Source organism: Typopeltis vanoorti, chromosome 24, assembly GCF_054136105.1.
Source record: "Typopeltis vanoorti isolate ZY-2024b chromosome 24, IOZ_Tvanoo_1.0, whole genome shotgun sequence".
Classification (NCBI taxonomy): domain Eukaryota; kingdom Metazoa; phylum Arthropoda; class Arachnida; order Uropygi; family Thelyphonidae; genus Typopeltis; species Typopeltis vanoorti.
The window spans coordinates 49,676,118-49,703,921 of record NC_143572.1 but is presented as its reverse complement, the minus strand read 5'-3'; the positions used below and the strand labels follow the sequence as shown (position 1 = coordinate 49,703,921).

General features: G+C 37.9%; 1 protein-coding gene across 5 annotated transcripts in view; it reads right to left on the bottom strand.

The window, feature by feature from the left end:
- Positions 1-27,804, bottom strand: part of LOC150093183 (phospholipid-transporting ATPase IF-like) — a 799,705-nt gene that overhangs the window by 104,462 nt on the left and 667,439 nt on the right. For all 5 annotated transcript variants that reach the window (XM_090413774.1, XM_090413776.1, XM_090413778.1 and 2 more), the window contains one exon: positions 4,052-4,217. In XM_090413774.1, the coding sequence (XP_090269900.1) occupies positions 4,052-4,217 (166 nt within the window). The remainder of the gene's footprint in view (positions 1-4,051; positions 4,218-27,804) is intronic.

Below are 27,804 nucleotides of genomic sequence, written 5' to 3'. Positions count from 1 at the left end.
ATTGTTCTTATTTCAAAAATCCTAAAAAAAAACATAATTTTTTTTAGTTTTTCTTTTCATATAATTTAATTTTTTACTGCTAGCAAAGACCGAGTACAACACCTACTGTTTTACAAAGCACTGCTTTTAGACAGGTCTTTTATTCATGCTTTCTGCACAAATAAAAGACTTGTCACTCCTACAGACTTTTGTTTTATACTATTAATCACCTTTTTTTATTATTATTATCAGTCCACCAAGGAGTCAGCAGTCTTATTTCAGGTGGTATCACTCAACCAGCAAAATACTGATCACATGTTGGAGGAATTAATCATAGTTAAACTTTCTCAAATTCTCAAAAAAAATTCTCAAAGGAGAATGCTATTGCCATACCATATGTTAGAGGCATTTCCAAAAAAATAGACAGAACACTACACAAATACGACATCAAAACCACCTTTAAACCCCCAACAAAATTAAGACACCTACTCAGTTCTTCCAAGGATCCTCTGCCACACCTAGCCCACCCAGGGGTTTACAAAATACAATGCACATGTAACATACCATACATGGGGGAAACAGGGCGAACCATCCCAATCAGGAAGGATGATCACAAACGACACAATAAATATCTCCAATGTCCTAATCATTGATACTATCTTGCTCTTACAGAACATATTTCCACACAACATCACGGCCCTCTTTGCCCGTGTACTCCGCTCCAGGTATTTTGTGTGGAGAAACAATTTTTACCTTCAAAAAGATGGTACAGCCATGGGCTCACCACTTTCCTCCCCAATAGTGAACTTTTATATGGAAGACTTTGAGCAATGAGCTCTAGAGTTGGCATGCCTAAAGCCTAAAATTTGGCTCAGATTCTTCGCACCCATGGGGCCAAATGGTAGTATTTTCGCCATTTGGCTCCATTAGCGAAGCACTAAATACATTCCTTAACCACCTGAACAAACAATACATATGCATCCAATTCACCATTGAAATGGAAAAAAAAACAACTCTCTTCCATTCCTAGACACACTTGTCACACATCTTCCTTCAGGCTGTCTCTCCTTCTCAGTCTACTGCAAACCTACACACACACACAGGCCAGTACATACACAAAACTTCCTATCACCACCCAACACAAAAACTAGGGGTCATAAGCATCCTTAAACACAGAGCTCAAACTATTTGTTCAAATGAACAAGCTCTTAACCATGAATGAGATCATCAAGCATACCTTTATAAAAAATGGATACAGTATAAAAACCATTCACAAGATCTTTCACAGAGATACCACTAATAACAGAAAAGATTTCAAGAATGCTATTGCCATACCATATGTTAGAGGCATTTCCAAAAAAATAGACAGAACACTACACAAATACGACATCAAAACCACCTTTAAACCCCCAACAAAATTAAGACACCTACTCAGTTCTTCCAAGGATCCTCTGCCACACCTAGCCCACCCAGGGGTTTACAAAATACAATGCACATGTAACATACCATACATGGGGGAAACAGGGCGAACCATCCCAATCAGGAAGGATGATCACAAACGACACAATAAATATCTCCATTTTGGAAAAACCGGCCTTTTTGACCACGCACTCCAAACTTACCACAGAATTGATTGGAAAGGTACCAAGTCCCTACACAGCACCAAAACCTGGTTTGAACAGAAATTCAAAGAAGCATGTGAAATGCTCAAACATAATCCGAATCTGAATAAAAATGATGGTCTAACAATTCCAAGAATGTGGAGGACCCATCTGCAACCTTCATAGCAACCACAAAGAAAAATCTCAATACAAGAAGACTTGGTGAAGTTTTTTTTTTCCTGAACATTCATTAGCAACCTGAACTGTACAAATCCAGAAGATAATCGTAATATAACAATATGAACTATACAATTCCCGAAGAATCTTAGTACGTGAGGACTTTAGCAAAGTTCATTGTAGTTTTTATTTATTTATATTTATTTATTTATTTTTTAATCACTAGAGGTCAGGCTAAGAAAAAGATTAGTTAACAATGTATATTTAATTTACCTTTATAGAATGCAACAGCATGTAGCTTGGTTCCTATACACATGTATCCTTCTGATGATGACTTCAATAAAGGAGAAACGTCAAGTTTTTATTTTATTAATAATTAGTAAAATAATATTTTCAACAATGTGTTTTGTGTCCCTAAATTCATAAATATGAATGCTGATCACCGTGTAACCTTAAAAGAAAGAGACATTATAGGCCTGTCTGTGTGTCAGTTGTTGTGGTTAAATCATTGGAGAGGCAGGTGAGAACCAGGATCTAGAATTGGATTAACAACAATGGTATTATCTTTGATGGATAGCATGGATTTGCTATAGGGAGGTCATGTTTTGGTAATCTACTTATTACAATAAGGTGATGGCTTCATTGGACAAAGGAGATGAATACACAGTAGCATACTTTGATTTTCCAAAGGCTTTTGATAGATTACTGCATTATAAGTTGATAGTCAAACTAGAGCAGATGGCGGTTGGATATTAGACTAGTGGATTGAATTAGAGATTGGCTATCTGATAGGTATCAGCAAGTTGGTATGGGGGTTATCCCAGAAGAGGAAAGTCACTAGTGGTGTGCCTCAAGGATTTGTTTTAGGGCCATTGCTGTTTAACCTGTATGTTAATGATATTGGGGAAGATTTCGATTGGGATATTCAGTTGTTTGAAGATGATGTAAAGTTGGGACAAACTATGAGAATTAGAGCAGATGTTGTGGCCTTACAAGAAGACTTGAACAAATTGAGTGAATGGACACAGGAGTAGAGATGCCAGTTTAATGTTGGAAAATGTAAGGTTTTAAAATTTGGGAAATAAATATGGGATGTAAAATTTATACTTAGTGGGGGCAGAGGAAATCAGAGATCTTGGGATGATATTGAATAAGGATCTAAAATTTAGAGGTGACGCCAAAATTGTGAGGACAACACAACAAATTCTGGGAATGATGCACAGGAACAGAAGGCTGTTCCAGAGGGCAGAGGTAGATGAAATAAATGAGGAAGAGGAGAAGCAGGTTTGATGAGTTTGCAGTTGTACCAGAAAGTTATGTTGGACAGCTGCTGCTTTTGTTTTAACAGGCCTCAGTCAAGGAATGATGTTTATCAATTTACTGGAGCAGTAACCATAGAAGTACTTGTAGAAAAGACACAGATCTGAAACACTGCATCTGAGATTGAGGTTGAAGTGAGCACATGAGGGATGGATCATCTATGAGCTGAGTTTCTCTTCTCTGGACAGCATCAAGAATCTTTAAGGTGTACCACTGCAAATGTGTGAACAGTATTATAAGGATGGTGGATTTGGATTTGTACAGAGTTAGCAGATGGGTGGGTGTAAAATAGTTTCTTGAGCAGAAAAGAATGCTTTGTTTTTTAGAAGCTGAGATAGCTACTGATGTTTGCGCCCAGAGAGATTGAAGGTATGTCATTCCAAGGGGAAACAGTTCATCCTGTCTAGTCATGTATGTATTACTGATAGTGAGGGAAGGTGAGCTGAGATCCCCTTTTGCAAGAGAAACGGCAGAACTGCATATTGGCAGCATTGAAAGTGAGTAGGTTATCCTGGCCCCACTGAAGGATGGTATGGAGATCAGTGTTTAAAGCACTGGTTGCAGATGATCTTGATGTAAGAGATGTCTGGGAACTACAAGTTTGTCAAAGGAGTAGGATGAATGAAGAGTGCTAGTGTTGGTAAAACTATGGATAAGGAAGTGTTCTCCAAGCACCACAACCTTCAGGTATTAAAAAGAATATCAACAGATTCTCTCTCTCTCTGTTAACACCTACTAATCCACTGCACTAAAGCTACAGTCCTGCAACTTCTAATGTGGTACTAATATTAATACATACACACATACTGTCAGGTCATTTATGCAAATATTTCAGTTATAGTATTATATTGCTTACTGCTATCAAAACAAACAATTATTTTAATATTAGAGTTATAAATTTTTATCCCTTATACATACTTAATTTCATCAAATAGATTATATAAAAATATATGTAAATAATTTCTAAAACTCACATTTCTAAACCACCTTTTAAGACTATCTGCATGTGTTTCTATTACAAGAATTAAGACATCTGGAATCAGAGCTGCTAAAATTATCACCAATGATGTAAGCCATACAGATAATGAAGAAAGACATGAATAATATATCCAGTACATTGAATTATTTGGTAGAGATTTCCTATTAAATAAAAAAAAATATTACTAACGTTCTTAAATGTATTATATTAAGTAAATTTTTTCAGTATATTAGCAACTTTTTTTTTCTAAAGAAATATTTTATTATTACCAACAAATCAAGCATATTTCAAAATAAATAAAATAAAATAAAATAAATAAATATATATTATCATATTTCACAAGCTGTTTAAACTAAATCAGTAGGAACTTTTGCAAATGATTGCTGATTAGACTCCTCCTTCATTCAGAAAAAAAAAATCAATGACCGTGATTATATCCAAGATGTCAACCTTACATTTTACTACCAGCATAAAATATATATAATCAATAATGTTCAGATTGGTATTAACTACTGTTCAACCCAGTTCTGCATCATCAGCAAACAACTGTATCTTTCCCCTCAGATAATTTCCTATAACATTAATATACAAATTAAATAGCAGTGGATGGACCACATACAGAGCTCTGCAGAATATTACTAGTTTATGTGATGTTTATCCATTATCCATTTCATATCCATCTCCATTTGCTTAAATTCATGTCAGAGAGCTCCATGTGATATCCTATCAAATACTTTCACAAAGTCTAGCAGTATCACTATGAAACCCACAGCCGAGACACAAACAATTTGATCAAAACCACTGCCAAATACCTAGCACATTCTTGCAATATGCATAGTAACATGCCATCTGATCTTAGGTAATGCAGAACCATGATGTATTCACATCATGGTTCTGTATTACCTAAGCAACTAACTTTATTTCCACATCAGCCTTACTTTGGTTACTGCAATATCTCCACCTGGATGATATACCTTTGCAAAGTAATCACTCAGTAACTCAACTATTTTGTTACTTCAGTTACCTCCTTACAACATTGGCATTCATCAAAATTCTTCTAATGTAATTATTCTTCCTTTTACTTGCCATATAATGAAAGAACTCTTTGGGATTACATTTAGCCCGAACAGCTAATTTCCTCTCGTACTCTGATTCTGCCTTCCCTTATCATACTCATTACCCTTGTGACCTGAGCTTTGTACTGCTTATGAGTTTTCTGATTATCTTTCTCTTTAAATACCCTCTAGAAACTTTTCTTTCTTTTTTTTTTTTTCTGCTTAATGATAATATCCATCCATTTAACTCACACTAGATATATTCTTCTGCCCCTAGGTATGCAAGTCTACTACCACTTCCTTTAAATATCCTTTTATCATTTTCCATGAACTACTGTTAATATTTATCATCAGTAACCCTTTTTGTGTGTCTGTGTTTATTGGTTTGTGTTTATTTATTTATTTTAATGAACATCTACTTAAAACCTATTATACAGGTTATTCACAATATAATAAAATTAGTTTAATCCTTTGTCCAAGTGTGAGCAAACAAAGTTTGCGCCTGAAAGTATCTTCAGGACTGGGGTAAGGTGGTACAACACCAGGGCAACTCGTTGCAAAGGTGGAGCAAGTTACCAACACTCCTATCTCAGTATCTCCTATAATGCAAAACACATCTCCTTGCAGATATGTCTAATGTTATGCATTAAGGGAAGGGCCACTACCCAGACTAGTTTTGACCTTTATTGAGGTCTCTTCAGTGGGAGCCAGGCCCAAGTGGAGATACCAGGCAGAAGCATTAGCAGGTCATCTCTACCTATAGGAGTTGCCAAATGGTGTGCCACTCTTTTTTAATAAATTACTCTGGATTTAGAGAAAGATATTGAAAGTTTATTTTTCACTTGGTTAGAGTATAATAAATTTAGTTTAATCCTTTATCCAAGTGTGAGCAAACAAAGTTTGCACCTGAAAGTATCTTCAGGACTGGGTTAAGGTGGTACAACACCAGGGCAACCAGACAAACTACCTCCACCTTTGCAAGGAGTCGTCCTGGTATTGCACCACCTTACCCCAGTCCTGAAGATACTTTCAGGTGCAAACTTTGTTTGCTCACACTTGGATAAAGGATTAAACTAAATTTATTATACTCTAACCAAGTGAAAAATAAACTTTCAACATCTTTCTCTAAATCCAGAGTAATTTATTAAAAAAGGGTGGCACACCATTTGGCAACTGCTATAGGTAGAGATGACCTGCTAATCCTTCTGCCTGGTATCTCCACTTGGGCCTGGCTCCCACTGAAGAGACCTCAATAAAGGTCGAAACTACTCTGGGTAGTGGCCCTTCCCTTAATGCATAACATTAGACATATCTGCAAGGAGATGTGTTTTGCATTATAGGAGATACTGAGATAGGAGTGTTGGTAGCTTGCTCCACCTTTGCAATGAGTTGCCCTGGTGTTGTACCACCTTACCCCAGTCCTGAAGATACTTTCAGGCGCAAACTTTGTTTGCTCACACTTGGACAAAGGATTAAACTAATTTTATTATACTCTAACCAAGTGAAAAATAAACTTTCAACAGGTTATTCACAAGTCATAGGTTAGGTTAATACTATGAGTATTATTTAAGTGGGGTGTGTGGGGTGTATGGAGAGGTAGCACCTTGGTATCGATGTCAGCTGCTGATCTCAGGTCAGGATGTTGGGCTCTGGTCCTCATATACACTCAACTCTCACTTATGGCTCCAAGAAGTTGGTAGTGCACACCAGCAGCCACACCCTGGTAAACCGTCTCGGCTGGCAGACTAAACTAAGTGAGGGTATCAGCAATATAGAATGCTGTAAATAGGGAATGTCACCCCTTATGTGCACGAAGTCTGAAATGGCCAAGATAGCAGAAGAATCAACACTGACTGATCAATGGCATTAAGGGCATGACAGCATGATGTGCGGCACATTGAGGGCACACTCCTGACATCTAAGGGACTTGTGGCCAGCTGTCGTGGAAGAGATCGGAGCCTCACCACATATTTATCCATTGTCAACCATGAAACATGCTATGTCACAATATGAAGTTAGAGACGTGGTTGAGACCCCTGCAACCATCAGCTCTTATAGCTACAGGGAAGAAGAACTTGAAACTGGGAATTGTAAGACAAGAACTACTAAGGTTATGAACTATTAAGGGTATGAAGATAATATCCCAAACCCTCCAGGGAGGATATTCTCAGATATCCCTTGTCTGAAAACCCAGGAGCAATCTCTTGAAAATAGTAACATGAAACGTCAGAACACTCTACGAGGCAGGCAAATTAGATAACCTACTCCAGGAATTAGAAGTAATGAAGGCCGATATTGCAGGTATCAGTGAAGTGAGGTGGACAGATACAGGCATAATAAGAAGAAAAAATCACACTATAATCTACTCTGGCAGTGACTTACACCTTAATGGAGTAGCACTTGTCCTAAGTAACAGAACTGCAAAATCTCTACAGGGATATTGGCCCATAAATGACAGAATCATAACAGCCAAAATAACTGCACAACCATTCAACCTGTATATTATCCAAGCATATGCACCAACCCAAGACCACCCAGATGAAGAGTTGGAACAATTTTATGAAGACATCCAAACTGTAATCTCCAGTGCTAAGTCAGATGATGTTATTATACTGATGGGAGACCTAAATGCAAAAGTGGGCTCAGAAAAAATCTCATTTTGCATGGGAAACCAAAGGCTTGGAATCAGAAATGAAAGAGGTGAGAGATTAATTCAATTCTGTGAAATCAATAACCTAATAATTGCCAACACACTGTTTAAACATCCTCCCAGAAGACTATATACCTGGACAAGCCTTGGGAACATCTATAGAAACCAAATTGACTATATAATAATAAGCAAAAGATTCCAAAATGCAATAACACAAACAAAAACATATCCTGGAGCAGACATAGGATCGGACCACAACCCGGTGATTGCAAAAATCAAAATAAAACTTAAGATACCAAGCCAACCATTCATAAGAGAAACTTAACAACCAAGAAGTTAAAGACTGCCTTATAAAAGAATTCACAAAATCCCTTGATAGAAAACACAGAAACAGAGAAATGCATGAAAAGATCAGAGAAATGACAAGCAGGACAAATACAGCAAACCATGCAAGTGTCATTAGAGACTCAAGAGAGTATATTGTAATGGATAAAAAAGAAATCATGGAAAGATGGATTGAATACACACAGAAATTATATGAACAACAAAGAAATGATATTCCTGAATAGACTAGTTATCCCTCAAAAACTCAATTTCTTTACTTCCAGTTGCTATCTCTTCATTCCAGTCTATATTGCCATAATTAAAATCACCCATAATGATCACCCTTTTCTTATTTGCTTGGCTTATTTGACTATACATTTCACTATCACCATCATCCACATTACCAGGTCTATAACAACATCCCACCAAGTATTTGATTCTATTCACCTCTATCTCACACCATACTGCCTCAAAACCACTGGCCCTATTATATTTATTATAATAATTAATTTATATCTATTATAATTAATATCTATAAAAACATAATTAATTACATAAAGAAAACTGCAAGAGATTACTTTCTCTCACATACTCATCTGCTCTGAAATTTAAATTGAAGAATTAAAAAATTCCAAAAACAAACAAAACAAAAGGAAACAAATTACTTTACTAATTATTATTATTATTTGACACCTCCATGAAGTTCAAAGACTCATCGAGGGAGGGCACCTGCTCTACAACTCAATCCACCAACTGATCACACCAACGGCATCTACTGCCAACCACCACTAATATTTCCAAGACAATCACAAACATCCATGCCCATGGTGGGATTCGAACCCACAGCCTTTTGGCTGGAGAGGGGATATGCTAACCACTCGGCCAGCCAGGCTAATCCTCTCCAGGATTTAACAACTATAGCTCTTTACTACCCTGCATCATATAGCATCAGAAGAGTTAATAATAACTGAGATGAAATCTCTCCCACCAGTTGAAGAGAGTGACCATATGGTGTTCTTGCTTTGGTGAGAACACTGGCTACATCCAGTCTGACATTATTGACAATATGGTTTGGAAGGTTGCAGATACCACACCACAGCAAGTTTAAGTATGAAAGACTATTCATAGAATCAACCTCAACTCTAAAAAACTTTCCAAATCTCAACAAATTTGGGTGCATGAGGCTGCCCCAAATTTGGGGAGACTTACATCATGAGAACATCAGCCCAACAGCTAAGACAACCCAATATAGCCTGCTAGGGGGCACCATTAGGACTTTAGGAACAACAATAGTTTCTTATCTTCTGCCTCATTTGCTTTTTGTAGTGCCTGCGTGCATGTGTCACCAAAAACCAACATATCCAAAGGTGAATATAAAGCTCTACAGGAAATGAATAACAAAGAAATAGTAATCACCAAAGCGAATAAGGGAAACGGCATTGTGGTTCTCAACCAAAAGGACTACACAGGTAAACTTAATGCTTTATTATTAGATCGGGCTACCTACCTCCCTATTGAATATAATTCCACCAGCTCTCAAATTAGAACACTCTATAGGCTCCTTAAGAAGGTCATTTCTTGGCCTGTGGAAGTTACCAACAAATTAAAGCTTTTTAACTCCAGACCCCCCCCCCCCCCCCGCGAATATATGCACTTCCAAAAATTTATAAACAATCTGCACCATTACGTCCCATAGTGGATGGCATTGATTCCTCCACATATAAATTAGTCAAACATTTAGCCAATGCGCTCACACACTATACTGGCAACACACCATCAGACATAAAAAACTCAGTCCACTTCAAAGCCGGTATAGAAAACCTCTCACTCCAATATACTGACATAATGATCAGTTTTGACATCTCCTCCCTATTCACAAATGTCCCACTCAAGGAAACCTTAGAGCCAAATTTCCTCCCTATTTTTTCTCATCCCTATTTCAGTTCACAATGAACTCAGGCTATTTTGTTTGGCAAGGAAAATTTTACAAACAGATAAAGGGGACAGCCATGGGTTCACCACTCTCCCCACCCTTGGCCAACTTCTTTATGGAGACCACAAAAACCCACAGTTTGGCTTCACTACGTGATGTGTTCGCTATTTAGCCACATGGCTCAGATACACTCCACTCCTTAACACACTTAAACAATCAACACCCCAGAATCCTGTTCACCTAGGAAAAAGAGGAAAACAACTACCTCCCTTTTCTAGACACTCTAATCACGTGCCAGCCTGATGGCTCCTTGGTTTTCTCTGTTTATAGAAAACCCACCCATACAGGCAGATACATTCACCAGCAATCCTCCCCCCCATCACAACCATATGGGGTTATTAAAACACTATATAACAGGGAAAAATTAATCTGTTCAGATGACAATGCCCTAACCACGGAACTAAACCACATCCTTAAAACTTTCTTAGCCAATGGCTACAACTCTCCCAAAAATCCAAAAAATATTAAAAGCAGTAACCCCCCCCCCCTTTCACAATAAAGATTACACTAAATCTATCATCATTCCCTACATCCGGGGCACCTCAGAAAAAATAACCAAAATCCTTAAAAAATATGACTTGACTTCTTGTTACAAACCATATAAAAAATTGGCATCCCTTATCTGCTCTACCAAAGACCAACCACTTCCCCTAGACCTGGTAGGTCTAGGGGAAGTGGGGACCTGGTATACCTGCAAGGGTATACCAGGTCCCTTGCAGCTGTAAACTGTCCTATGTTGACCAAACAGGCAGGACAGCAAATATCAGGATTTCGGAACACAAAGACTACATCCAGTTTCACCAGTAACAGCCACTCTGGTCTTGCAGACCATGTTCTGGATACCCACCACAGAATACGTTGGAAGAAAGCCAAAGTAATACACCGCAGCAAGTTTAAGTACGAAAGATTATTCATAGAATCTGCCTCAGCTCTAAAAAACGTTCCAAACCTCAACAAATTTGGGTGCATGAGACTGCCCCAAATTTGGGAGACTTACATCATGAGAACATCGGCCCAACGGCCAAGGCAACCCAATACAGCCTGGTAGGGGGGCACCATTAGGACTTTACGAACAACAATAGTTTCTTATCTTCTGCCTCATTTGCTTTTTGTAGTGCCTGCCTGCACGTGTCATGTTTGTATGTTCCCATGAAGATGGCAATGTGATGTTGCTGAAATATAGGAAGTATTTATTAAAGTTTCTTTTAATTAATATTCCGGTATACGTTATGAATTCCTTAAATAATTTAATAGTCATATGTTGCCAACGTATAAGCCTTTCTACAAGAATTAAATGGCAATAAATGGCAGTTTCATATTAAAAATAAGGATATTAGGAAGAACCTGATATTCAGGAATGTTAGCAGAACTAATCTCAGGTGGTATAGTCACTTAAATATACTGGTGTCCAAAAGCTATGGGTAAACTACATTTTTACCTGTATATGAAAAAGATTTCATGACTACAGCCAAATGCGGACATAAATTTATTGGCTGCATTCTAATAAATTATAATACACAAAAAATATGTTATAAATTTCATACAAATTTAATTGCAATATGTTTTTGGAAAAAGTAACAAATTTCCTAAAGACATAGTTAAGGAATTAATGCACAGTGCTTAAAGAAAACTAAACAGAGAGACATTTTAGTATGGAAAATGTCCACCATGAACTGTGATGCAGCTCTCACAAATCATACCATACTTAGCACCAAGTGATTAAGAAGATCTTGAGGTAAACTGGTCTACTCCTCCTCCTTTATTCACTATCACTATTATAAACTATGCTCTGCAAACTGCATCTTTTCAAACTTTCTTCATATTCAACATTCCAGAGACCAGAAGCTACTTTAATCAATCGTCTCTGGATCCTTCCCAACCTCTTATCCTCCTTTTGAAAACTAGGTGACCAAATCTGTGCACAGTAGTTCATGTGGCCCAATCAAAGCCTTATATAATGGAACAAGAATCTCCATACTTCTACAAGTCAGTGTCTTCCTCACCACTTGCAGAATTCATTGTGTTGTCTTCACAATTTTGGAAATGTGTCCTCTAAATTGTAGATCCTTATCCACCATCACCCAAAGATCTCTTATTTCCTCCAACAATATATCCACACAACTGTAAATTCTTCATCCCATCTTTGTTTCCCTGATTTTAAAACATTACATTTTGCAATAATGAAATAGCATCCCCAATCCATTTTATTGAAGTCTTCTTGAAAGGCCAGAAAATCTGCTCCACTTTTCATAGTTTGTCCCAAATTTGCATCATCTGCATGCAACTGAATATCCCCATCCAAATCTTCCCCAATGTCATTAATATACATTTGCAAAATCTAAGTATACTACAGTGTATTCATCACCTTCATCCAATGAAGCCATCACCTAATTGTAATAAGTAAGAAGATTATTAAACATGGTTTCCCTTTAGCAAATCTCCATGCTGTTGATCAAAGATAATACCACTGTTGTCAACAAAATTCTGATCCTAGTTCTCATGAGCCTCTCCAACACTTTAACCACAACAACTAACACAGAGATAAGCCTATAATTTGATGCTTGAGTTCTGTTATGTCCTTTATTAACTGGTATAATATTGTCTTCCTTCCACTGCTTTGGAACTTGCCACAATGTAAAACGCATATTAATTAAACAAATATGTCAAGGCAGATGTCAACTCTCTGGCATATTCCTTTAAAATATATGGCGATATATCATCCCACAGCCTAATTAACATCAAGTTTGTTCAATTCACCATAGACCTCTTGCTCACTTATAGTCAGTCTCTCCTCTTCATCATCATCCACTGCTCTCAAAACTCACCATGATATTACATTCACAAGAATAAAAGAACTTTATGAACTGCTCATTAAATATCTCAACTATATCCTCTACGGCAGTTGTTCTTATACCATTTTATTATTATTATTATTACACGACACCTCCAGGGAGTCCAAAGACTCATCGAAGGAGGGCACCTGCTCTATCACCACTCATCCACCAACTGACCGCAACTACACCAACGCCATCTATTGCTGACCACCACCACCACGACTAGTATTTCCACAGACAATCACAAACATCAATGCCCACAGCGGGATTCGAACCCACTGCCATTTGGCTGGAGAGCAGATACACTAACCACTCTGCCAGCCAAGCAATTTTGTTGGTATTATTAGCTAACTGCCGCTCATACTGCACTTCTGCTACTCTTACCAACCGAGTCATCTTCCTTGCCTGTTCTTTGTAGTCCTCATGGAAATGATCATTACCACACATCTTATGTTACCTCCATAATGCCCTTTTCATCTGTATCACATGTTTAATCTTTTCATTCAATATTTCCTACCTCATTTAACCTTCTGACCCTTAGAATAAATTTAGACATTGCTTCTGCTAGATATCTGCTTGAATATCATGCAAGCAGCATTGATCTCCTTTCTACCCAACTCCTCATTCCATGGTACACCTGCAGATATCTCCTGAGGTTATCATAATCACCAGCTTCCACATATAACATTTCCTCACAGAAGTTCTTACACTGTTGGCAACCAACCAGGTTATCACTTCGTGGTCACTCTCTTGAAATGGAGGTTGATTTGACACCTCATTTATAATAACATCGTCTGATGAGATGATGAAATCAAAAAACCCTCTATCATGTAACAACTACCCTTTGTTACATACTGGCTGAAGTAGTTGTCCCTCAAAATCACAAGAAACTCATTTTCTTTACTTCCGGTTGCTCATCTCATCATCCCAGTCTATATTGTCATAATTAAAATCACCCATAATGATTACCCTTTTCCTATTTGCTTAGCTAATTTGATTATACATTTCATGTTCACTATCATCCACAAAATATCATGTCTATAGTGACATCTGACTAAGTATTTCATTCTATTCACCTCTATCTCACACCATGCTATGTCAAAACCACTGCCACTCTCATTTCCCTCTTGCACATCTAATTTGTATGAACATAACTCTTTTTCTATCATCAATAACACTCCATCTTCCTTTTTATCCTTTCTATCTTCACAAAATACATCATATCCTTCCATCAGTATTCCAGTCAGGATGTCATCCTCATCCAACTATGTTTCACTTATTCCAACAATTTTGCATGAACAAACTCAATCAATGCAGCCATTTCATTTGCATTGTTTTTAATACTTCCAGCATTTATATACAAACAAAACAGCTAATTCCTGGATGTATAAGAAGTTTCACTGATACCACTTATTAGATGTGGCTTCTCCATACTTAACTCACAGCATTTTTGTTTTTCCTTATTCATCCCCGCTCAGCCACTTCACTTTTTTTCTACACAATGCATTCCCATCCTCTTAGAGCATCAGCCTTTCTCATGTTGCTTCCCCTATTCACCCTGAGTGTCCCCATTTCCCTGTTTATCTTGCACACATTCTCTCATTCTTAACATTCATGCTACCCACTTCTTCATTAATAAGCACCACTTCAATCTCTCCTCCCTTACTCTTCCACTCTTTCACATCACTTCTTACTTGATCGGATTCATCTCTACACTGATTACTCTCCCTTCCCAATGGCAATCTCTCCAGATGACTCACACCAAAAACATTCAAATGTAGTCCATCACTCACAGTTTAATTCATCCTTCAAACTCATTCCACACATTAACAAACTGCTTTCCTTTCTCTTCACACATTTCTGCAGATATTATTTGCAATCTTTGCTCTCTGCCAAATCTCATCCTGGAAAACACAATGACTACCTTTCTTATCACACAATTATCTTTTATCTTTCTCAACAACCTTCACATATCAAATCTTATGTTTTCCTTGTTCCAACTCAAGTCATTTGTTCCTATTACAACTACCAACTCTTTCACTTGCTTACTCCTCATATCCAACACCTCAATCACTCTGTTTGTTTTACCTCCAGGAAAACAAACCTTGTGCATCTTCTGATTTACCACACCTCTAATAATCGAATCTCTGTACAATGCCACTTGCTGGTCTTTCGTTACCTCTTTTGTACTGACATCATTCTTTTTCATCTTCTCCACTCTTCATACATATCTACACTTCTCTTGATTTCACTTTGTATCCATCTCATCTCTTGCCTCATCTTCACCAACTCAGCTTTTAAATCTTGTGACATTTTTTCGCTACCATTCATTCTCTATATTTTATCACGAGTCACACATGCTTGTTTGCTGTAAATGAAGCTCATCACCTTACCATTAAATGCACTCTGTATTTCAACTTCAGCTTCATTTATATCATTTTTGTTATTCTTACTATCGTCAATTGTTTCATTTAGCAGATCGCTCATTTGCTTTTTCAAAATATTTTTACAACTATTTCATTGCGCTTTTACAGCGTTTCTCTTTGCTATCAGATAAGCACTCATTTTGTGGCATTCTCACTACATTAAATTATTATTCAAGTTATGAAAGAATACTACAGAATTTTATGAAATTATTTATGAAAACAACATCAACTGCATGAAGTAAAGAGCTGAGTTTAATATCTGGTATAATGACATTTTTGTATAACGATTCAAATAAATGAAGAATAACTGTGGAAATAATGTGCACTGTTGCTTTACAGAATTTATATCAAACTATATATAAATATATTTTTTTGTGCACTTTTCAATTTTAGATGTGTATATGCAAATTAAGTATAGGTTTATATATTGCTCTGCATAATACCCCATTTACACCATAAAATTACTGTACAACAATTCAAATAGCTTTTCTTTTGGAATCTAAGTACCAGATCGACATAATAGGGGTGAATGAAACAAAAAAAACAAAAACTGGAAAGATCTTTCTGAGCAATAAATAAAAAATGTTATATTCAGGCAATGACAATCAAGGAAAAGAAGGAGTAGCCATAGTATTCAACACAAATACAAGGCTACTATTCTTGAATGGCAGGCAGTCTCAAGTAGAGTGATGTGGGCAAATATGAGAATGGGGAACTGGACAATGATACTTATTTGTGCCTATGGTCCCACAGAAGGTTCTACTAAGGTAGAAGTGGAGGAATTTTTTGAGGTTTAGAAAAAGCAACTGACACAATGAAAAAGGAAAAGTTGGTCCTTGTTGGGATCTGAATAGCAGAGTAGGAAATGATTGTCAGACATACAAAAATATTTTGGAAAAATTTGGAGAAAACAGCAAAGCTAATAATAATGTCAAATACCTGTTGGATTTCTGCTCAGGACATGGACTGGTTATTACTAACACCATGTTCCAACATAAAAATGTGCACAAATTCACATGGAGAGAAGAGGCAAGGAATAAGAAAAGTCTCATTGACTATGTTATTGTTGATAGTGATGTTTTCTCCCTGGTGCAGTCACCAGAGTGTACAGAGGATTTGAAATTGGAAGCGATCACTATTTAGTTTTGAGCAGGATAAATTGAATTTCATATTGAAGAGAATAACACGTAAGAAAGTTTTAAAGCGAATAAAAGTTGAGCAGCTCTCAGATGCAAACTGTAGACTAACATACACAAAGATTATCGAAGAAAAAATGAAAGAGTTTGAGAACAGGAACCAAACCTTGGAGATTCAGTGGCAAGCCTTCAAGAAAACCCTGATTGATTCAGCCAGAGAGGCATGTGGTAAGGTTGTCTGCAAGGATAGAAAAAGAAGAAATCATATCAAAAGTTCCTGGAAAATAAGTCAGCTTTTGCTCTTAGAGAATACAGAGACAAATGTAAGAAAGCAAAACACTGTGTAAAACTAGCTAAACAAAAGTCATGGGAGGACTTTGGCAAGAACATAGAAAATAAATATCAAGAAGGTGGTAAGATATTCTGGAGGTTGTTGAAGAAGCTCAGAAATGGAGGAAAGAGTGGTGTAAAAGGAGTCAGAGATGATAATGGGGACATGAAAACAGGAGAAAAAGATATCCTTGAAGTACGGAGTGATAACTTCAAAGAATTGCCAAATGAAACAAGCAGTGATAGCACAGTGGTAAAAAACACTCAACAGGCATACATTCAGGAATATTACATATCCATACTTGAAGTAGAAAAGGCCATCAAAGGCTTGAAATGTGGAAAGGCAGCAGGAGAAGATGATATTCGACCAGAAATGCTGAAATATGGTGGTATAAAAGTCTTATAGTGGCTGCACTGCATAGTTCAGAAAGCCTGGACAGAGGGACGAATTCCCAATGATTGGAGTAGAGCTCTAATAGTGCCCATATATAAAAAGGGAAATAAAACTGAATGTGAAAATTACAGAGGTATTTCCCTAATGAGGGTTCCTGGCAAGATCTATGCAAGTATACTTGAGAAACAGTTGAGAAGAATTGTGGAAGAAAGGTTTGGTGAAGAACAAGCTGGATTCAGCTCAAATAGAAGCTGTCAGGATCAGATCTTCACTTTATGACAAATAGTCGAGAAAGCATGAGAATATAACAAAGATCTGTATTTAAGTTTTGTCAATCTGGAAAAGACTGACAAAATAACATTATCTGTGATCCATACAGATAATGTTATTCATTATCTGTATGGATCACATTATGAAGGAAAGTGGTATTAAACATGATATCAGAATTGGAGATGTTAATGTCAGCTCTTTGCTTTATGTGGACGATGTTATACTTTTGAATAAATCCACTACAAGTTTGCAAGATTCCCTGACTAAACTGAATAACTGTTGTAATAGATATGGTATGAAGGTCAGCATTAAAAAGACAAAGACAATGAATATAGGTAGAATTGTTGAAAATGTCAACTGTGTTGTGAACGGGGAACCTGTGGAACAAGTAAAACATTTCAGCTACTTAAGCACGATTTTTAGTAAAGATCGTAAATTAAATATGGAAATAGACAACAGAATCAACAAAGCTGGTAGGGTAGGAAGTCAGTTGAATAAATTCATATGGAATAAGAGAGAAATTAGTTGGAACACTAAATTAGCTATACAAGACAGTGTTCATACCAGTTTTAACTTATGGATCTGAGAGCTGGGTCAGAAGTAAAACACTTGACCAAAGACTAGAGACCGCAGACATGAGAGTGCTGATAAAGATTAGAGGCATAAACAGGTGGCATCAATGGCAATATCATATTAAAAACGAGGATATTAGGAAAGAACTTGACATTGTTGGCATCCAGGAATGCGTTAGCAGAACTAATCTCAGGTGGTATGGTCACTTAAACAGAATGGGCGAGGAATGATTAGCAAAACAAGTGTTCTCTGCCAGGTTGGTAGGAAAACGACCCAGAGGAAGACCAAGATATAGGTGGATTGATACGGTACAATGTGCCTTAGATGATAGAAATATAAGATCTGATAATGATAATATTGGAGTCTTGACAAGTAATAGACTGATTTGGGGGAAAATTGTAGATAGGAAGTTAGTAAAGATGTAAATTTTTCACGTAGTACTATCATATCCTAGTCAGGAATTTGATGATGATGATGATATATATTGTTTAAAGATCTGCACAACTTGATTAAATTAGTGTCCAAAACTTATGGATGAACACTATTTCTGAAGATTGCAACTGCAAATTCAGACAAATCAGCTTGTGGCAATTTGAATAATTGATGATTTTCTGTAGAAAATGGGTAGATACAAATTTTTGAATCATATGCAATAGGACCACATCATGGCACTGAGCAGGATAAAAGACAAAAGGTTGCTAAGTGAAGGAAGCTCTTTTCATGAAGGAATAGAGTTGAAAACTTGAATGTCTTGTAATGTCTCAAAGATTATCATTTCATGTCGGTAAGAATTATTGGAAAGCTTGAAGAAGGTGCAGAATTACTGATATTGCCAGAGAGTTTTGGAATCTCACATAGCATTATATCCAAGCACAGGGAAGCAATTCAAACCAATGGAACATGTTCCAGGTATTTGCTAAGAGGTCATCCTCACTCAACCATGGAGCATGAAAAGAGCTTTTTTGGTTATAATAGCAAAATGTAATCAACACACCATGGCAGGTTAGCATGCAAGTTGGTTCCATTCAAACACAGGTATGTGGATATCTCGACAAACTGTGCAAAATGTCATCTGTGACGAGTAGGCCTATATGGCCAAAAACCTGCAAGTCTGCTTCCCTTTCTCCACAGTTCATCTTAGAGCACGTTTTTCAGTGGTGAGGTACCTATAAAAATTGGACTCAACACAGTCGGCTAATGCACTCTTTACAGATGTGAGTTGTTTTAGTCTTACCTCCGATTCTAGTTAACGTGGCGCTAGCGTCGGCGTAGCACGTGGCGGTGAATTTGAGCTGTGCAGAAGAAAGTGATTTTTAATCGGTGAATAGTCCGCTTTTTTCCCCGTTTTTCTACGTTTTTGAGTGCTAAATTGTTTCTCTGAATACGAGTGTACTTCAGTGGTTGTTTTTTGGAAGTTAGTTGCTGTCGCGATATAATATATTTTGGTACCGTTGGAATCGAACGCGTAACGGTGGAAGACAAAACGAAGCTAAGTTACTGTATTTAGTTATATTTCATTTTATTTAATTATATTTAGTACTTAAATGTTCTGATGTTTGTACTTTTTTTTCCTCTTATTTATTAATTCAATAATTATTAAAGATTACGCTACTCGGCAGTAAGGAATGATTGTGGATTCAGCAGCAGTCGCAAGTGGCGTAACGCCAAGTCCTCTGCCATTTAAGAACTTAATTATCAGCAATATCATAAGGGACTTTGTGGCATGCAGTACTTGCGGCATGTATGCGTCTCGGGAATTACACATGTGGCTTGTTAAAGAGAGTGGAGAGCGTATGTGTGCAAAATGCAGGCAATTGGAGGAAATAAGTACATTAGATATATCGATATCCGACTTTGTTGCTCCAGGAACGGGGAATGAATGTAGGAAGACAAGTAGCATGATAGGAGAGAATGAGAAAATAATAGTTGATAGTGAGGAAGGTGTGAGTGACTGTGGACGTTTAGGAGATGGTTTTGTTTGGGAGAGTGAATTTAGATTAAGAGTGACTGACCTGCAGAGGGAGATAGATGAGTTGAAAGAGGAGGTGGAATGTCTTGTGAATGAGAGCAGAAGTATGAAAGATAAGATTAGGAGAATGGAAGAGATAAATGCAAGGCGAATCAGAGTAGGAGAGAGAGAGAATTTAGGGAGTATGAGTGAGAGGTATGGGGGTGCTAGAAGAGGAGAGAATGGAAACAGTAGAAGAGAGGGAATGAGAGAGAGGTATGGGAATGCTAGTAGATGAGAGGATGGAAACAGTAGGAGAGACAGAATGAGAGAGAGATATGGAAGTGTTAGAAGAGGAGAGAATGGAAACGAGAGGAGAGATGGAATGAGAGAGAGGTATGGGAATGCTAGAAGACGAGAGGGTGGAAACAGTAGTAGGAGAGACAGCATGAGAGAGGGATATGGAAGTGCTAGAAGTGGAGAAAATGGAAACAGTAGGAGAGAGGGAATGAGAGAGATGTATGGGAGTGCAAGAAGAGGAGGGAATGGAAACAGTAGAAGAGAGGTATGGGAATGTAAGAAGAGGAGAGAATGGAAACAATAGGAGCAAGGGAATGGTAAGAGGTATAATGTATGGCGACTCAATGATCCGTGGTGTTCAAGATAGGATGCGTGAGGAGTGTTTGCCAGGAGGAACAATAGAAAGGGTGGCTATGGCAATTAAGAGAGGTGAAAGGGTGGATGAGATGATTGTAATGGTAGGAACGAATGACTTGAGTGGTGATGTAAGTCGGGCAGCGAGAGATATGAGATTTTTGCTTCAGACTGTACGGAAGAAGACAGAGAGAGGAAAAATAGTGTGCGTGTTGCCTAGGTATGATAATGATGAGCTGAGCAGAAGAGCGATGATATTGAATGGCATAATAGCGAGAATGTGTGACAAGAGAGGACTGGTATATGTGGATGCTTGGAGTGCGTTTGAGGAAAGAGAGGAATTGTATGCGAGAGACCGTTTACATTTGAATGAGGAAGGACGTAGGCATCTAGAGAGATTGCTGTTCTGAACGAGTCAGTGTGTCCCAGGGAGGATGATAGCAGGGGTGGCCTCTTGTGGGAATGGATACTTGGGAGAAAGGAGACAATGTCAGGTAACACTGAGCCCAGTGGAGTCTAGGTATAGAAACAATGGCATTTATATGCTTTATACTAATGCCAGGAGTATCCGGAATAAGGGAGAGGAATTGGTGGCGCAGATAGCATCAGCCAGGCCAAAAATTATTGCGATCACTGAGACGTGGTTGACAGAAGGGGATATAACAACAGGAATAGAAGTCGCTAGGTATAGCATTTTTCGTCAGGATAGGAGGGGAAAGTGTGGTGGTGGGGTACTGCTTATGATAAGTGATGACCTATGTCCTCTAAGAGTGGAGAATTTGGAAGGAAGTAAGACAAATGATTTTGACAGCATATGGTGTGAGGTAGAGGTAGGCAAGACAGGATATTTAGTGGGGTGTTGCTACAGACCCAGGAGCACAGAGGATGGGGACCAGGAGATGTTTAGACAGCTAAGTTTGGCAAGTGCAAGAAGAATGATTGTTATGGGAGATTTTAACTTCAGTAGTATAAATTGGAGAGAGGAAGATGCATGTAGCAATAGAGGAATGGAATTTCTAGAATTCTTGAGGGACAAATGTCTTAGGCAACATGTAACAGAGGGAACAAGAGGTTCAAAAGTTTTGGATTTGGTTATAGCATGAGAAGAGTTGATAATAACTTAGTTGACATCTCTTCCACCAGTTGGCAAGAGTGACCATATGGTGTTGACTTGGAAAATGAATAGACATGCAGGAGTATCAAAGAGACAGGAACTTATGTGGAATTATAAGGCAGGTGATTATAATAGTCTTAGACATCAACTTCGGGAAGTTTCATGGAGGGAGGAATTGGAAGGCCGGGATATCACCAGTGCGTGGGAAATTGTGAAAGAATATTTGTTATCAGCAATGGTAAGTTGTATACCATGAGTGAAGAAGAGGACACAATTTGGAGTGAAGTGAATGACAAACAATATTAAACAGGAATCGCATGCGAAAAAGAGGCTATGGAAGAGATATAAGGAGACAGGTGAAGAGATGCACGAGGAATATAAGACACAGGCCAGAAGAGTGACTAGTGTGGTAAGGAAAGCGAAACTGGAATATGAGAGGAGATTGGCCCTAAGATCCAAAGAAAATCCTAGGGAATTTTTTAGCTATGTGGCCAGTAGGAGGAAAAATAACTGTGGAAGAATGATATTGTGGGATAAAAATGGGAATAGAGTGACTGATGCAGAGGACATAGTGGAATTGTTCAATGAACACTTTATTGGAGTATTTCATGCTAGAGGAGTCAGTTTTAATGCTAGAGGGATAGGACTGGTTCGAGGTCTGGAGGTACAGGAGGAGAGTGCGTTTCAGATACTGAGTACTCTGGATGTCAGTAAAGCTGTGGGACTGGATGGTATTTCACCATGAGTTTTGAGAGAATGTGCTAGGGAATTGACAGTGCCTTTAACGTGGCTTTTCAATGAAAGTCTGGCTTTGGCACAGGTGCCCAGGGAATGGAAGGAAGGTAAGATAGTGCCATTGCATAAGGGTGGTAACAGACTGGAAGTGTCTAATTATAGGCCAGTCTGTGTGTCATCAGTAGTTGTTAAGATCTTGGAGAAAGTAGTGAGGGACTGTATACAGAATTGGGCAGATGAGGGTAATGTTATCTGTGAGAATCAATATGGATTTGTGAAAGGACGCTCTTGTTTTAGCAATATGCTAGCCTTTTATAATAAAGTTACAAGAACATTAGATGAGGGAAAGGGATATACTGCAATTTTATTAGACTTGGCGAAGGCATTTGACAGGGTGCCACATGATAAGCTGATATTTTAGTTGCAGCACATGGGTCTGGATGTCAGATTGGTCAACTGGATTCAGGATTGGCTGTCTGATAGGTATCAGAGAGTTGTGTATGGTGGAGCAGTTTCCAGGAGGCAGAGAGTTACAAGTGGGGTCCCACAGGGCTCAGTACTAGGACGTATATTGTTTAACCTTTATATCAATGACATAGCCAGTGGATTGCAGGGGGATATTCAGTTGTTTGCGGATGATGCGAAGCTGGGAAGGATTATTAGTAATAGTGCAGATGTGGTAGCCCTGCAAGAGGATTTAAATGAGCTAGATAGATGGGCAGATGAATGGGGGTGTCAGTTTAATGCAGCAAAATGTAAGGTGTTGAGGTTTGGGAAACATCGATGGGATGCTGCATACTCTATGGGAGGAGTTATACTGGAGGAAGTAGGGGAGACAAGAGATCTGGGGTTGATGATTGATAGAAACCTGAAGTTTAGGGGACATATTGCAAAGGTGGTGAAGGTAACACAGAGGATTGCTGCTATTATGAGAAGGACACTGACCTGCAGAGATAAGAGGGTTATCATTCAGTTGTATAAGTCTCTGATCAGACCACACTTGGACTATTGTTCTCAGATTTGGTCCCCAGGATTTGAGGGGGATAAATTAACTGTGGAAAGGTTACAAAGACGTATGACAAAGATGGTTTCAGGACTGTACAAGGATAGTTATGAGGATCGGCTGAGAGAATATGGACTGCAGAGTTTGGTGGATAGAAGAAGGAGAGGTGATATGATTGAGACTTTTAAATTGTTAAGAGGTGGTTACAGGGTTGACACCGGGAGTTCTTTCACTTGGTTGATCAGTGGGAAGGAGTGATGACAAGAGGTCATCCCTGGAAGTTACGAAAGGAAACTGTGAGCAAGAGGGTAAGGAGTGGTTTCTTTGTGTGGAGGGTAGTTGAGCCGTGGAATGCATTGCCTGATGGAGTGGTGGGAGCGAGAACGGTCAGTGAGTTTAAAGAGTGTTATGATAGACTTTGTGTTTCTCAGGAGGGGGACCTCCCCTCGATGAGTCTTGACAGACTTTATGTCTTAGGAATGACCTCCCTCGATGAGTCTTTTGACTCCTTGGAGGCCTGAATAATAATAATAATAATAATAATAAACACTTGATCTGGTGTGAAAGTGGTACTGCTTACCATTGTGAAAATGTTCTTGAATGGGATAGCTACATCAGTGCTGTGGTCATGGTGTGGGAGTCATTATGGTTAATTGACACACCGAGCTACAAGTGCTGAATAAAAGAACTATGACTGGTGAATGATATTGCAATGAAGTTCTTTGATGGTATGTTCGATTGTTCTGTGGTACTGTAGGTAAAGAATTTATTTTTATGCATGACAATGCCACACCACATCATACACAAGCAGTGGAGATACTTCAGGAGACTGAGGATATTAATTGTTTCAAGTGGCCAGCATGCTCTCCAAATTTCAACCCCCCTAGAACACATTCGAGTTGCAATATGAAGATGCATTGCTTCCTGAAATTCTCTCCCAGAAAACAAACAAGGCCTTATCCTTGCTCTGAAGCCTGGAGTGAGCCAGTTTGCCTGAGGAACTCATGAATAACTTGGTGCTAAGCGTGGTACGATGTTGTCAGAGCTGCATCACATTTTGGGTGGACATATTTGCCATACTGAAAACTCTCTCTACATAGTTTTCTGTAACCACTGTACATTAATTCCTTAACTATGTCCTTAGGAAATTTGTAACTTTTGCTAAAAAAATATTGCAATTTGTATGAAATTTAAAATCCATTTTTTTGTGTAATATAATTTATTAGTATGTTGGCAATAAATTTATTTCCATATTTGGCTATAGTTATGAATATTTTTTTCATATACAGCCAAATATGGAAATAAATTTATATATTTATTATCTTTGCTCTGAGATAATAATCAAGAGATCTCCACAGTTCATGAGAGGTTTACAATTTCCATTATTTTCACACAGTGTCTATTTATACCTCTCCTTAATTATGTATAGCTCTTCCATTCTTGCTAAATTACTTCCTGCTATTTACTTTATGTTACTCAGCTTAAAGAAATTATCTCTTTTCTTCTTCTCTTATACCATGCAAAGAAAGTTTGCTTATGAATTTATCCAAAAAATGGACCTGCAGTAAAATATATTCACACCAGGTGGCATGAGTTAAGCATGAGACATCATGTTTAACTCATGTAGACTGCAGCAAGATAAGTAAATTTTATATTTAAATGTGTGGGGTTATTGAATTTGTAGATGAAGTGTTACTGTGAGATATTTGAATATGAAATGCAAATATTTGGATAAATTTTTAGGGGATATTATCATAAATTCACTGTTTTTGTTAGCACACTGATAGAACATGGTGGTGAAAGGAAAATCATTGCATAGGTCGGAGCAAAAGAAAATGTGAACGACATACAATTTTCAAAAATAGTACCGTGTTCTGAATGTAGTATGTATGTGTGGGAAGATGCTGTGGATATTTATTTAGAGAGACTGAATAAGAGAAAATAATGAGTGTGGGTATGTAGGAAATGCGATATTCTGATGGACAATGATGCTTGCTTAAATATGAGTTTAGACAGTTTAAATATGAGTAGGGAACATGGTATCATAACTGAGTTGAAGATTGTGTGAATGTTCAGAGAGTGTGCGAAAGTGGTAGTGAGGAAAAACGTTCAATTGACAATAAAGCAGACAATAATGATGTAGATAAACGGTGCTATAAATGGTAAAGTGAGAAGCGGGGTTGACAGTGAAAAAGCGTGTGTGATTAGGTAGATGTAAGATTTGAAAGCTCAGTTGGTGAAGATGAGGCAAGAGATGATGCAGAGTGAAATGAATAGAAATGTAGATATGTATGGAATAGTGAAGAAGATGAAAAAGAATGAGGTCAGCATGAAAGAGGTAACAAAAGACCTCCAAGTGACTTTGTATGGGGGATTTGATTATTAGAGGTGTAGTAAATGGGGTATAGTAAACAGGGGTGCTTAAGGGTCAAAGCTGTATAACTGAGAGTAAACCTCCACATAGCCTTTAAAGGAATGTGGAGAACCGGCCAGGGCTTCTGACCTAATGTCCAATCCTCACCTTCTCGTGGTGCATCCTGTTGGGTATCTACCTGCTGGATACTGAACGAATGAGGTTGGGCTGGCAATATGGGATTTAGCTGACCAAATTGTAATTCTTATTGGCTTAAACCAAATTACAAAATGATGGTACAACATGACAAAATTTCATGTCGGCTGGAGCGTCGCCGGGTTAAACAAGCCCCCGTTGTTTTCACCAGGGAACCAGGGTGAACAGCGAAAAGTCAGCTACTGGAACAAATCTGAAAAAACACCACAACTCAACATCACCAGAGTTAAAGATCGGTACTATCAACATAAGAAACCTGAATGGCAAAGAAATTGAGCTAGCTGAGGAATTAGATAAGTACCAGATTGACATAATAGGGGTGACTGAAACAAAAAAGACAAAAACTGGTGAGATCTTTCTGAGCAATAAATATAAAATGTTATATTCAGGCAATGACAATCAAGGAAAAGAAGGAGTAGTCATTGTATTCAACACTAAATACAAGGCTAATTTTCTTGAAAGGCAGGCAGTCTCAAGTAGAGTAATGTGAGCAAATTTCAGAATGGGGAACTGGACAATGAGACTTATTTGTGCCTATGGTCCCAGAAGGTTCTACTAAGGTAGAAGTGGAGGAATTTTTTGAGGATTTAGAGAAAGCATCTGACACAATGAAAAAGGAAAAGTTGGTCCTTGTTGGGGATCTAAATAGCAGAGTAGGAAATGATTGTGAGACATACAAAAATATATTGGGAAAATTTGGAGAAAAGAGCAAAGCTCTTTTCTCCAAATTTTCTGCTCAGGACATGGACTTCTGCACAGGACATGGACTAGTTATTACTAACACCATGTTCCAACATAAAAATGAGCACAAATTCACATGGAGAGAAAAGGCAAGGAATAAGAAAAGTCTCATTGACTATGTTATTGTTGAAAGTGATGTTTTCTTCCTGGTGCAGGACACCGGAGTGTACAGAGGATTTGAAATTGGAAAAGACCACTATTCAGTCTTGAGCAGGATAAAATTGAATTTCATATAGAAAAGAATAATATGTAAGAAAGTTTTAACACAAATAAAAGTTGAGCAGCTCTCAGATGTGAACTGTAGACTAAAATACACAAAGATTATTGAAGAAAAAATAAGAGTTTGAGAACAGAAACCAAACTGTAGATTCAGTGGCAAGCCTTGAAGAAAACCTTGACTGATTCAGCCAGAGTCATGTGGTGAGGTTGTCTGCAAGGATAGAAAAATCAGAACTCCATGGTGGACACAGAAAGTTAAAGAGGCAGTGAAGGAAAAGAAGAAAGCATATCAAATGTTCCTGGCAAATAAGTCAGCTTGTGCTCTTTAAGAATTATTATTATTATTATTATTCCTGACACCACCAAGAAGTCCGAAGACTCATCACGGATGGACACCTACAACTGTCTCAACCACTACACCAAACCTCTACTACGAATTATCTCAATCAATGCCATCAACCACCCACCTCCACTACCACAACTAGTATTTTTTGTCTGTAAATTGCGTGTGTTCTGAAAGGCTGATTTGTCTGTATGCGGGATGAAAAACCCCAGTTTCCGGGAGAAAAAACCCTGCTACCTCCTTATGAAATCAGCTAACTTGCCTTCGATTGAAAATTGTCCAGATTATTATTATAGAAAATACAGAGACAAATGTAAGAAAGCTAAACACTGTGTAAAACTAGCTAAACAAAAGTCATGGGAGGACTTTGGCAAGAACATAGAAAATAAATATCAAGAAGTGGCAAAATATTTTGGAGGTTGTTGAAGAAGCTTAGA